The sequence below is a fragment of the Nematolebias whitei genome, chromosome 17, assembly GCF_014905685.2.
Source record: "Nematolebias whitei isolate Nwh7 chromosome 17, NemWhi1, whole genome shotgun sequence".
Lineage (NCBI taxonomy): Eukaryota > Metazoa > Chordata > Actinopteri > Cyprinodontiformes > Rivulidae > Nematolebias > Nematolebias whitei.
This window is the reverse complement of record NC_056514.1, coordinates 20398640-20412683: the sequence shown is the minus strand read 5'-3', so window position 1 is coordinate 20412683 and position 14044 is coordinate 20398640. Positions and strand designations below refer to the sequence as shown.

Genomic DNA, 14044 nt, shown 5'->3' with positions numbered 1-14044 from the left:
TTCTTTTTAGCTAGTATTTCGCTCTCTTTTGAACTAGTGTTTTGCTCCATTTTTAGCTATTATTTTGCTCTCTTTTTAGCTATTGTTTTACTTTCTTTTTAGCTAGTATTTTGCTATATTTTAGCTAGTCCAAAAAAGTTCAGTCTGGTCCTCTGGACATTCAAAAAAACAAAACAAAGCAAATCAACAAAAAAATGTAGAAACGTTTCGTCTCTCATCCGAGAGACTTCCTCAGTCTGAGGTGCTGTATTCAGCTCAGTCTCTTAAATAGCACCGTCTCAGAGTCAAGTTCAATCTGGTCCAGAGGACCAGATTGAACTTTTTTGGATTTTTCTACCTGGATTATTGAGCATGCATCAGGATATTTTAGCTAGTGTTTTGTTCTCTTTTTTTAGCTAGTGTTTTGCTCTCTTTTTAGCTAGTGTTTTGCTCTCTTTTTAGCTAGTGTTTTGCTCCCTTTTTAGTTAGTGGTTTGCTCCTTTTTTAGCTAGTGTTTTGCTCCTTTTAGCTAATGTTTTGCTCCTTTCTAGCTATAATGTTTTGCTCCCTTTTAGCTAGTGTTTTGCTTCTTTTTAAGCTAGCTTTTTGCTACTTGTAGAGTGTGTTTTACTTTCAACTTTTGTTTTTCTCCTTTTTTTTAGCTAGCATTTTGCTACTTTCACCTAGCATTTGGCTGCTTATAGTTGACATTTTACTTCCTCCTGCTGTGTTTTTCACCTTTTTAACTTTTAGCTAATGTTGTGCATCAGTTAGCGTTAACCCACTTTTATCTTCTTCAGTCATCCAGCGCTCAGCATGCACCGTATTTTCACAGAAGAAATAATTTCTCTGGTTTAACTTTGCCTTCCATTTCCTCTCTGCTATCGCTCTGGCGTGTGGTTTTCTTTTCTTTCATGACACAGCAGTCTGCAGGGCTCATAGTTTTTTGTAAGTCTGCATCTTTGCACCACAGTGTCTTTTTCCTGTATTGATTACAGCTGATTGATGAGAGCTTTGTGCACGTTTGTGTGTGTGTTTAACCCTTCAGTAAGTTGAAACGCTCAGGAGAAATGGAGCTACGCGTGGGGAACAAATATCGCCTCGGCAGGAAGATAGGGAGTGGATCCTTTGGAGACATTTACCTCGGTGAGAAGAACAAGCCTTTTCAAACATACTGAATGAACTGCAACATGTTTCATTCTGCCGCACCCCTCCCATGTGTTTCTCCCATCAGGTTCAAACATCACTACAGGAGAGGAAGTCGCCATCAAACTGGAATGTGTCAAGACCAAACATCCACAGCTCCACATCGAGAGCAAATTCTACAAAATGATGCAGGGTGGACGTAAGACACACAGAGAGATGTACACACCCTGTAACTGTGTCAGATTTAAACCACGCAGGCCAGGGGTGGGCAACATTTGGTTTCCAGAGTGCCAAATCAAGTTGTTTAAATCAATCAAAGGGATGTATATTGAATTGGAAATGAAAATTGTGTCAAGACAGCGAATCTAAGAGACATTTCCAGGCTTTGTCTTGTTGTAGCATAGTTAGCACGCTTGTTGAAAATATGCTTCCCCAATACCCTGGAGAAATGTATGCCATACTTTCTCTAAACTTGCTCTTGTGCAACATATTTCTTAGCTTAAAATGTGCTACAAACGTTATGTTTGCCTTTTCTTTTTTTTTTTTTGTCTTTATGGTTCAATCAAGTTCTGGAAACACAAAAACTTACCAGAAAAAAAAAGGCCCATCCTAATCCAAAAGTTTTACATGTATTTGATGTTTAATTTAGATTTTCATTAATGAAATGCAGGTTTTCATCGATTTGTTTATTTTAAATTTAAAAATGGAGATTGTTCATGGTCCACTTTTGGCCCTGGGGCCATATGTTGACCATGTAATAGTAATAATAATAATAATAATTATAATAATAATAAAGTGCTATGTGTTGTCATCATTGTATGTTCCCAAACAATGGTGAAATTAGTTCTCTGCATTTAACCCATCACATCTGAGATACACCCAGGTGGAGCAGTGGGCAGTTTTGTACCGTATTTTCCGGCCTATAAGTCGCACCTTTGTGCATAATTTACATACCTTGCGACTTATACCCAGAAGCCACTTGTGTTTTCCCCCCATGTTTATATACCAATTTTTGGCTGAGATATGACCATTTTCATTCATTCTGACATTGAAAATATTGAACACTACTATTTTTAGCCTCTAGATGGCACTCGAGTAGTACGGCATGCCGGTGTGTCATGTAATAGGTAAAAGTGGCTATTAATGACACAATCCGCTTGCCAAAGTCTGCCTCCTTTGTCCAGCTCGCCTGGAGCAACTGTCAAATCAGCTTCATTTTGCTGCACCGCCCCGGCAAAATGAAGCTGATTCGCCATTAAAGTGCATTTATTAAGTAAAAGTTCACCTGAGACACACCTTTACTATAAAGTCAAGCAAACAATTGTTTTAGGTGATTATCTTGTTAAATTTAGAAGAAATACGCAGCGTTCCTCCTTCCTGACTTCCTCCCTCTGCATGCTCCCGGAGCACCGAGGCAGCAAATACTTTTGATATGCAGCTGATTTGACCATCAAAGTGCTTTTATTAAGTAATAGTTAGACTGAGACACACCTTTACTATAATTTTGAGCAAATAAATAATTGTTTTTAAGTGTTAATCTTAAATTCTTGTTAAAGTCCTCCTGTCCACGCTCCCACAGCCGCCATTTGGCAGACAACCAATTTTTGGCACAACACCGGCCCACATTTTCAGGTTTTCAGCGGTGACACGTAACAAATGCGACTTATTTATGGATATTTCCAAATTATTAGAAATTTTTGGACTGATACGATTTATAGGCCAGAAAATATGGTAAGTGCCCGAGGAGCAATTGGGGATTAGGTGTCTGGCTCATAGACACCACGATATGTGGGAATGGGTGGGGATCGAACCTGGCACTTTCGGGTCCCGAGTCGGCTGCCCTACCTCTCCCCCTTCTTGACCCTGTGTTAGAAACCATTCTCATCAATGGTGATGTCAAATTTTAACTTAATATGTGTGAAAATGACCAAGTTATAGACATTTTTGTGTTGGCCGTTGAGTAGCTGTGTTTATAGTATATCACAGTGTCGTCTGTGCTCCAGAATGAACCCAGTGGTGGTGACTGAAGCCTACTGTGTCTCCTAACCCTCTTGTGTCCTTGTTTCATTTCCTCCCACCCCTCAGTGGGAATCCCACTTATTAAGTGGTGCGGTGCAGAAGGAGACTACAACGTGATGGTGATGGAGCTGCTGGGCCCCAGTCTGGAGGACTTGTTCAACTTCTGCTCCCGCAAGTTCAGTTTGAAAACGGTCCTGCTGCTGGCCGATCAGATGGTAAAACCATGAACACATGAATCTATAATAGCTTCAGCCATCTTGATCTGCAACTTTAAAAACAGTCTTTTAATTTCACAAAGACATCGTTTGTATTCATGAAATTTGGTTGTGAAAATAAAGTCCATTTGCGAGGTTTTAATGTTTTAATGTTATTTAAATCTAACCTCAAGTGTACAAGGACCCCACTCACCCAGCACACACATTCTTTGTTCCACTCTCCTCAGGCAGAAGGGAGCATTAAGTGTAGAACCACTAGGCTGAGGAACAGCTTCTACCATGACACTGTTAGACTCGCAAAGCCCTAACCAGGATAATCGCTGTAATGCCACTTTAACTGGTGTTATGTGACTTATCTGTGCTGCTGATCTCATGCTGCTGATCATATGCTGCTGATTATCTCATGCTGCTGTATTCATTCATACCGATCTGCTCACCACAGACTCATGTTCGAGCTGCTGTTGTTACGCCATATTGTTTTACATTATTAGTGTTTAGCATATAGCTTAGATTCTTGTTTATACTTTATATTTTGCTATTTTTGGGTGAAACTGGGATCCTGTGTACACAATTTCGTACCACCTCATGTACCACATGAGGTGGTAAATGACAATAAAGTTGACTTGAACTTGAACTTGAACAAAAACACACATCAGAGGCAGTGAGACGTTCAGTGTCTTTCCCAGGGACACATCAACGTGACTGCATAGTGGTGGAATCGAACCCACAACTCTCCCGTTGGAGGACAGCTGTTCTAACCACTCAGCCACAGCTGGCCCTAATGCCCCCCTCTGGGCTGGGGTTGGTGGTGGGGAGACTTTGTCTCAGGTGGAGGAGGTCAAGTGTGATGATGAAGCGGGAGATGGATTGACGGATTGGGACCTCATCCTCAGTAATGAGGGCGTTGCGTCGGTCAGTTGTGGTGAAGAAAGAGTTGAGTCAAAAAGGCAAAGCTCTCAATTTACCAGTCCATCCAAGTTTCAACCCTCATCCTATGGTCATGAGGTTTGGATCATGACTGAAAGAACGAGATCCTGGATACAAGCATCAAAATGGGCTTCCTTCGCAGGGTGGTCTGGCTCAGTCTTAGGAGCTCTGTCATCCGGAGGGAGCTCAGCGTAGAGCCACTGCTCCTCCGTGTCGAAAGGAGTCGGTTGAGGTGATTCGGTCATCCGATAAGAATGCCTCCTGGTCTTTATAGTTTTTCCGGACAAGTCCCACTGATAGGAGATCCCAGAGAAGAGCCAGAAGTCACTGGAGGTATGGTGTATATTCTCTGGCCTGGGGATGCCTCGGGGTCCCCCATAACGAGCTGGAAAAATGTTGCTGGGGAGAAGGATGTCTGGATTTCTCTCCGGGATCTGTTGCCTCCGGGACCCGACTACCCATCTCCTAAGGTTCCACCACAGCATTTTAATCAGGTTCAGGTCTGGACTTTGAGTGGACCGTTTCAGCACCTTGATTCTTTGTCAGATTTTTGGTTGGAGATTCTGCTGTGTTTAGAATCGTTTCATGATCCAGTTTGGGCCAAGATTTAGCTGTCAGACAGACGGCCTCACATCAGTCTCTAGAATTCTTTGGCTTGCAGAGGAGTTCACTGTTGACAACTGCAAATCATCCCCCCCCACCACCACCACCACCACCACCATGGCCACGCTTGGCAAATGTTATGACGCGTTTGTGTTGATACTGTAGTACGCTGTGTTTGGCTTTTATCGAGCTGACTAAACTTGTACTCATCACTTATCACCAAACCACTGTTCCTTTTCTCTGTTCCCCACAGATCAGTAGGATTGAGTTCATCCATTCTAAGAACTTTATCCACAGAGATGTGAAGCCTGATAACTTCCTGATGGGGCTCGGGAAGAAAGGCAACCTGGTCTACATCATTGACTTTGGCCTGGCCAAGAAATACCGTGATGCCCGAACGCACCAGCACATCCCCTACCGAGAAAATAAGAATCTCACTGGTACTGCACGCTACGCCTCCATCAACACCCACCTGGGTATCGGTAAGATGACCAAAGCACACACACATACCTAGGTATGCCCTCAAGTGTTTCCTGCCCTTCACTTTTTGATTTTCTCCACAGAGCAGTCAAGAAGAGACGACCTGGAGTCTTTGGGTTATGTTCTCATGTACTTCAACTTGGGTTCTCTGCCATGGCAGGGCCTCAAAGCTGCAACCAAGAGGCAGAAGTATGAGCGCATCAGTGAAAAGAAAATGTCCACCCCCATCGAGGTGCTCTGCAAAGGATACCCTTGTGCGTGAAATTTCGATGGAAGTGTTTTTTTGTTTTTTTTTTATAACTGCAGGCATCATTAATAGAAGCACAATTTGTATATTTGACCACTTTGCTTCTTTTCTCAGCTGAGTTTTCCCTTTACATGAACTTGTGCCGCTCTCTGCGATTCGACGACAAGCCCGACTACTCCTATTTGAGGCTACTCTTCAGGAACCTTTTCCACAGACAGGGCTTCTCCTATGACTACGTCTTTGATTGGAACATGCTGAAGTTTGTGAGTGTCAAGATTTCACGGCTACAGCTGAACATTTTATAGTTCCGTCCCCACACGGTCAGGTTTTTAACTTGGCATTCCCACTGTTTTTTAATGTGTTACATTATGGGTAAAATTAGCTTTCAACACTTTCAATGAATTGCTGTCTTGAATCTGCATGGGGTCAAAGGTCAGACAGGCTTAATGTTCTGCGTAGAATATTGATCCTAACTAGTTTGTAATATCTGATAGACATAGCCTAAGAAAGATGAACATTAATGGGATCAAAGTTCCAGCTCAATAATCCAGGTAAAAATTCCAACAATGTTTATTCAGGTCATCTGGACAATTTCTTTTCTTTTTTTTTGTTGAGACGTTTCGCCCTCCATCCAAAGAGCTTCATCAGTCTGAGGAATCCCAAACAAACTGTTTTCCCCATGAAGCAGTACACTCAAGGACAAGACTGTCTGGAGAGGACGGCCCACAGAAACCATCTTATCACCAGCAAACTGTAGGAGTGTACTGCTTAGTGGGGAAAACAGTTTGGGATTCATCAGACTGATGAAGCCCTTTGGATGGAGGGCGAAATGTCTCTTAACAAAAAAGTAAATTGTCCAGATGACCTGGCTGACCATTGCTGGGATTACAGTAGTCCCTCGCTACATCACGGTTCGTTTATTGCGGACTCGCTCTTTCGCAGTTTTTCAAAGTAAGACTGGACATGACACACAATTGGCTGATTGATGGATGATCCGCACGATCGGCATGGAATTTTTATTTAAAATGAATTATTTTAAATTAGTTAGCACCTGCTGCACATTTGTGAAACACATACTGCAGGATAAACTTCCTGCTGCAGCTGATCAGCTGTTCAGCGTGCAGAGAGGAGAAGTGGGCGTGGTCAAGAGCACTTGCAGGTGACTGAGGGCAGAGGAGGCAGGGAGCTGAAATCATGACATTCAGTGCCCTTTTAGAGCATTTAGTGTTTATAAACATTGTTTAGAATATTGCAAGAGTGTAGGAAGGGTTTAAAACACCTTTATATATATCTATATAAATAATAAAATAAACTACTACTTACTACTTGCACTACTATTCCTACTTTGCGGTTTTTCACTTATCGCGGGTCTTCAGGGTATGGATCCCCAGCAGTAAACGAGGGACTACTGTATATATTGCATTATGTCATTATGTACTTTGTAAAAAGCCAAAAAAAAAATAAACAAGCCAACATAAAGATGCAGCCTCTGAAGAACCTAATCCACTCCAGAATAGCTCATAAATAAACCCCTTAGCAGCAGTAAACCTAAGTAAATGTTTTCTGCACGTCTCTCCAATCAATGAAGTGATGCTCTGGTATAGTCTTCTTTTGACGTTACCTCATTAATGTTGGCATTCATTGATGAAAAGTTTTCTCGGGGTCCTGCTGCAGCAGTTCAGGCTGAGGTCTAGATTAGAGGTATTTCAACACTTTGTCACTTCAGACCTTCTCTTGTAGTTTTGCTGCTAATCACAGTACCATTGTCCCATTGCGTGACCCGATTTGGGCCAAGCTTCAGCTGTCAGACAGATGGCCTTGCATTTGACTCTAGAAGACACGAGCTCTTGTCCACAATGACTGTGAAATGAAGATGTGAGCAAAGTGTGTTGGAGTCTTTCCTATGCAGATTGAGCCAGTGTCTGCAGTGGTGTGGACACTGCAACAATCTATTGAGATGAGAAGAGAGTAAAGTAAAGGAAACACTCTCAATTTACCTGTCAATCTACATCCCTAACCATCACCTATAGTCATGAGATAATCATCAAAAATAAAAAGACTGAAAATACAAGAAGGTAATGGACTCGCGTTAAGGATGGGGTGAGAGGTTCAACTATTTGGTAGGAGTTTAAAGTCTCTGCTCCTCCACATTGAAAAGAGCCAGTTGAGGTGGTCTGGACATCTTTCAAAGGAAGTGTTTCAGAGCAGACTAAAGACTTGCTGGAGACCTTGGAGTTTTTCTGGGTGAGCTGGGAGAAGGAAGAAGAGAAGAGGTCCAAAGATCTCTGCTTAAACCATTGTCTACAACCTGTTATTAGATATGTGGCAGAAGATGGATGGATGGATGGATGGATGGATGACATTATAGTCATCTCAATGATCAATGTTTTCAGGTTCTGAGGCTGCTTAATTCATTAGCCTTCCACTACTGTGTCTAACAGCTGGACTTTGTGCTCGCATGTTGTTTTTGCACATGGTACTGACTTTTGACTAAAAATCCAGAAACCTTAGCCAGATGCAACTTCAAAACTGAAGCCATTATACATCTTATTTTTAGAAAAACAAGTCGTTCTTGTTTTAAGTTTCAAGCAAACATTTGCAGCTTACTCTTCTCTTATTTCAGGGGGCCAGCAGGACAGCAGATGACGGTGAGAGAGAAAGAAGGGACGGGAAAGAAGGTGAGGAGCGTGCAGTGGCAGGTCAAAAAGGAGCCGGAGGTCGAGCTTTGCCTCATGCTCCAAACACCCCTGCAGCCAACAGAGTCAGGAACGAGCCAGAGACGACTCCTTCCAATCCAGCAACACGTGGGGCCCAGCCGTCAGGTGAGGAGGCTCTCTGAACATTACCGTGTCAGAGTCAAACCTGTTCTTGGATGCGTCACGTCCTGGCGTGTGTGCAGGAAACCATTCTCCTCAGGTGGGGAGAGCAGAACGAGCAGAGCGAGAGCGCAAGGTGGCCATGAGGCTTCACCGCGGGGCCCCTGCCAAGGTCTCATCGTCTGACCACAACGCACGTCTCGAACAAGCCCCCATCAGCGCAGCACAGGTAGAAGAAACTTCCTGCTGACTCAGTGGCATCTCATTTTACAGGATCACAGAACAGGGTTCTCTCAAGAGCTTCTCCGTCCATCTTTCATTTGACTCTAACCAGATTCTCAGTCTTCTGATTAAAACACCACCACAGCTTGATGCTGCCACCACGCTTCACTGTGGGAAGGTGTTCTCCTTGTGATATGTATATATATATGTGTGTGTGTGTGTGTGTGTGTGTATATATGCAAAATTTGTTATTGTGACAGGCCTAGTCTTGTTTCCCCACTCCTTTTCTGTGCATACATTCAACAAACACCTCATCTTAGAATATCTTTACTCGGCACATTTGACAGTTTAGGTGAAAATACTATCATTTTAAAGTCACTGTACTATAGTTCATCATTTCTTATCTGGCATCCCAACTGACATGGAAACTGCAGCGTTTTTCATGTAAACCCGATCATTTTTTTTCTTTTTTTTTTACCTCCAATAAACATTGAAAAAACACTGTTTCCAGAGGTTGTTCTCGTGTAAACGGGGCCTTGTAGTAGGTAGATCACTTTGACTTGGTCATTTTAAAAGGAGCTGCATGATGAAAAAGTCTGGGCACCCCTGAGCTAATTTAAGGGTCTTATTTTCTTTCAACACGCAGGTCAAAGTGCCGTTTGAACATCTGGCAAAATGAGTTTCCTGTCAGTGGCCTGCAGGTGAGTAGCAGGTATGGATGGACATGCACACACACACAAATACACACACACACACGCACACACACATCAGTTTGAAAAGTTCCTCATTTGTTCAGAACGACCACAGACCAACTTGCATGACGTCAAGTTGAAATTATTCAACAGAAGTTCAAATGAAGAGAGGAGGTGCTTTGTTTGCAGTTTATGATTCTTTATTTACAGTAACTCAAAGAGCTGCTCCAAAGTTTTAAAGTATTTTTTTCTCAGTAACCCATGTCACGTTGCTAGTTCCCAGTTTTTAGTCTGGTCACAGTATAAATCCATTCAACCTTTATTTATACAGGTTAGTCTCACTGAGTCATGAGGACTCATTTACATGAGAGGCAATTAAAAAAACATTAAAGAACACTGATGAGGTGCAGACAACAATAAAGAGCAATAAAATGAAAAGTAAATAAAAACTGTGATATAAAACAAAACAAAATTAAGCTACATTATGAGATGAGGTAAAATACTAAAAACAGGAACATGTCTGTGTTGATTTTTTGCACTGAACTTAACACTTGTTTAATATCCCTTAGAGAGGTCAAATGCCCCTTTTCCATTAGTACATTTAAAGTCGACGGCTTCAGATCTTTTTGCAAGATATAGAAAGACATAAATACTGTTTAAATTATTCCAGAGAAAATAAAATAAAAAGTAATAACCAGATGGTTTTTTTTATTCTATTGTTGTTGTTGTTTCTTTTTTCTTATTATTCTTGTTTATTAATATCCAGGTTGACCCAGTAAAAACAAAATCATGAATGTTCAATAAACACACACTCCTCCATGAAATACATCAGTTTGCTGTTTAACGTGTCATTTGTGATGTTTTTTCTAAACCTGTCTGATGTGAGACTTTATCATTTAAAACTTGCATCTCTGCTGGTTTAACGAGATACTTTGGATCATTTGGGGTTATGTGGGAAAAGTGATGAACAATGAATATCTTACCTGTTGTGGATAGTGCTTTGAATGCCCTCAATCTGAAGTAACGCAGTTTAATTCTGACAGGACTAAAGAGCTAATGACTAATCTGAACGCAAGACCAAAGTGAATTTGGGTTGACAAGAAACTCTACAATCACCAAAATGTCGTGGCTCATGCAAACACTGTTCCACAGCTCTTTATACTACTGTCAGTTTCACAGTACACAGTTATTTATGCGGAGCGTAATTGTTAGAATAAAATCCCAATACTTCAGGTGCAGCCTGGGGCACTTCCAGCTGGAAGTTCCACTGGAATAATTAACAAAACTGACTTCGGTCTTAGAAAGTTTTTTGATTGACGTTCATTAAGATTGCAACAATTTACTTTGGTCTCAGCTGCGTTAAAACTAGCCATTAGCTCATCAGTCCTGTCAGAATTAAACTGTTTCTTTAAATTGAGACCACTCAAAGAGCTCGGTACAGCTTATAAGATATAGTCCCTTACTTTTTCACAAACCTCTACTTCAAATAGGCCTGTCACAATAAACAATAAATCAATTAATCACATGATAAATGAAAATGATCGACCTCGTTTTCATTTATCGGCTTTATCGTTTCTTCCTGTCGCTCTCTTTCTTCTGGATGACAGAAAGCTAAACTCCGGTGTTCTTCACTGACCCCTCCCTTTCTTTTTTCTTTAAAATCTGTTTTAACGATCCAAAATCCCGTTTTTGGATCGTTAAAAGCAGCTAAGCTGAGAAGCTAAGCTACGAGCTAAGCTAACAGGCCGACCTCTAGAAAAAAACCTCCGTCTTGTCGAAGCTCCAAAATTCACGGTTGAAACCCGTACCTTTGTCTAAAAAGTTGTTTTTCTCTGCAAAAAGAAGCTGAGAACTTGTTTACTGATTTTTTTTATTAAAAGCTTTGTGTGATAAATGCTACGCTAAAGAGCTCAAACCACACCGAGCGTCCGCCATTTTGAGAACTGAAAAACAGGAACGAGAGACAGCCCATGTCACGTCAAGGGGCCTCCCTCTTATTTTTCTTAAAGAGACACGCTGCTCGCTCCTTCACTATCCATCCTTCGGTTCAAACAGTCTTATACTGCCATCAAGTGGTCAAAAAAGGTACTACATACAAAAATTAACCAACATTTCTCCTTAAATTTGACATTCTAATTATTGTCAAATTTCAAACAATATTATTGTTTTATCGCAATAAATTCTGAGACAATTGATCGCTCAGCAAAATTTGTTATCGTGACAGGCCTAACTTCAAAATCACCTTTAATTCTTGTTATAAACCGACCAGACCTTTGAGTGTCCCTCTGAAGTTCTCCATCCTGTAACTAACTCAAAAAGTGTCATTCCTTTGTTCTCTTGTCTCATGATTCAGCATTTGACGACCATCGACCCCTCCCAAACTTTTTCAAATGAATGAATGAAATGATGAATGAGTGAGGGAGGAGGAAGCATCGTGTTGACCTGTAAACGGAGCGCGTCTGTCCCTGGGTCTGCGGTGTGAGCATGAAGCCGTTTGAAGAAGAAGGGAAACCAGAGAGTAACAACCTTTACGCCTGGGGTGGACACGACACAAACACGTCCGGACCTTCTTCGTTCATATTTGTCTTCACATCCACTCAGCTGCACAAATAAAAAGGATTAAGTTTAAAGTAACTCTGGTCAAAAATATATGAATTTTCCTGTTTGGTAGCTAAATGTGCTGCTTTTGGTGTTCTAGTTAAATCTACAAACCACCTAAACACGAACACAGAAGAAGATGCTGCAGTGTAGACCGAGGTGAGGATCAGAGGAGGAGAAACATCATCTGCGTCATTGTCCTAAACGTTTGTTTTACTCACAGCATTGCTTCTTTGAAGAGCCTAGAAGAGGAAGCATGGAGGAATGTGATGATGTGATGAAGTCCAGCTTGTAACTCCAGGCATGAAAAGACTTGAAGTGATCTGAACTTGGATATGAGCAAGTCTGGTGTTACATTTTTATTATAAATTCCCCCCTTTCTTTATTTTTTTCCCATTGTGTACATCATGTACAGTATATGTAGCTACATTTTGCCTGAATGTGACAGAGGTATTTAAGATAAGTCTGAAAAAGTACCATTCTTTCTTGTCTGAGGCAAAAAAAAAAGAAAAAGAAAACTGTGAATTAAATGTTTTGGTACACCTTAAGAGTCTAAAACAGAGAGGTTCTTGTGAATAGAAGGAAGAGTATTTCAAAGATAAAAGTATGTATGGTAGAATGGATGTCCTGTATATATCTTTACCATGCTTCAAACTTTATATTTGTGTATATTTTCTGATTGAATAAAAATATACACACCCTATTAGGTCTTTTGTTTTGGTGTAAAACCAGCGCAAGTCTTGGAAGTTGTGAGCCACTCTACAAATGGCATCCATGATCCTGCACAGCTTGTACCACCACCATATTCAGGAAGTGTATAATATCAAGAAACCCTGCAAGTGGCCCGAGAAGACAGCCCTGAGGTACTAATCATGGTGGCACAAGGGTAACAGAGGCTTTTAGAGACATTTTAAAAAAAAAAGCCTAATTTTACATCATACATTTCACAACTCGGTTTAAATTAAATTGAAACAAAAGTTAAAATACTGTTGAAAATCAGTATTCTATCGTTAATAAGATCAACAGTTGATGACTTTCACAGTTCTGATAAGAAGGGAATGGGAAATTGAAAAACATATTTTGTTTAAATGTACTCATTGTAAAATATGGCATCAAATATAAAACGGGGTTATCTTGAACTCGTAGTTCAGTGTGAAATGTTTACATCTAGTTTTCCAGATATATTGTTCTGAACTGCAGGTACACACTCAATGTAAACAAAGCACTCTGCTGAATCCATCAAAAGTCACACAACTGACCTACATTTGATTGGCTGTACTCTAAACAAATATTATTTATGTTATTTATTTGTCCTTTATTTAAACAGGTAGTCTCTCTCGTTGAGTCACGAGAACTCATTTTCAAGAGAGACCTGTTTTGGGAGCAGATGATGGGGGTTAACTTGCTCAAGGGCCCAGAATGAGGCAGGTGTGGGTGTTTCACCTTTTCCACCCACATTTTGATGTCAGTCCGGGGAGTTGAATCTGCGATTTTCCGATCGCAGGCTCATCTCTATCCTCTGCGCCACCACTCCCTGTCAGTAAAGCTTGACCTCTTTTCAGTCTCTTTCTGTAGATAAACACATGCTAGGCAGCGTTCTGGTCACAAATATTAAATTTAAAAATGCATTACTATCAATACGGGAAAAATATTGTCTGATTTTGTTTCTTCATTAATTTTTTCAAGACTTTGCAATGACTTTCTGATAATATAGCTGTACTTATTCTTAATATTACCTTTTAATTATTTTCAATTAAAAATACTTTATTAATTTCATGGGGAAATTCAATATAATTCATTATCCTGTTTATATTAAAGAGTTGTTACAGATGTTGATGGGCAGGAAGGATCTCTTGTCTGTAGTGCATCTGAAGAAACTGGTTGCAGATGTTGATCTGGTTTTATTTGAGCTTTTGAAATGTTAATCAGCTGCTGCTCCTGGTTGAGAGAAAAAAAAAAACACATCTTGTTATGGTTAAGCATCATAGCAAATGTCCAAAAGTAAAAAAGTTTCAGTAAAAATCCTTCCAGCTGCATCTGATACCAGAGGAAATAATCGTCCACTAAAAGCGATTTACGTCCAGAAAAAAGAGGAATTAA

At 40.7% G+C, this 14044-nt stretch overlaps 1 protein-coding gene across 1 annotated transcript in view; it reads left to right on the top strand.

Moving 5' to 3' along the window:
* csnk1e (casein kinase 1, epsilon) overlaps positions 1 to 12451 on the top strand; it is a 15347-nt gene extending 2896 nt beyond the window's left edge. Inside the window, exons 2-12 of the mRNA XM_037691331.1 lie at positions 1028 to 1125; positions 1214 to 1324; positions 3211 to 3359; positions 5143 to 5371; positions 5453 to 5623; positions 5731 to 5879; positions 8240 to 8294; positions 8370 to 8438; positions 8516 to 8661; positions 9301 to 9366; positions 11700 to 12451. Of these exons, the coding sequence (XP_037547259.1) occupies positions 1050 to 1125; positions 1214 to 1324; positions 3211 to 3359; positions 5143 to 5371; positions 5453 to 5623; positions 5731 to 5879; positions 8240 to 8294; positions 8370 to 8438; positions 8516 to 8661; positions 9301 to 9333 (1188 nt within the window). The 5' untranslated portion in view covers positions 1028 to 1049 and the 3' untranslated portion in view covers positions 9334 to 9366; positions 11700 to 12451. The remainder of the gene's footprint in view (positions 1 to 1027; positions 1126 to 1213; positions 1325 to 3210; positions 3360 to 5142; positions 5372 to 5452; positions 5624 to 5730; positions 5880 to 8239; positions 8295 to 8369; positions 8439 to 8515; positions 8662 to 9300; positions 9367 to 11699) is intronic.
* The last annotated feature ends 1593 nt before the right edge of the window (positions 12452 to 14044 follow it).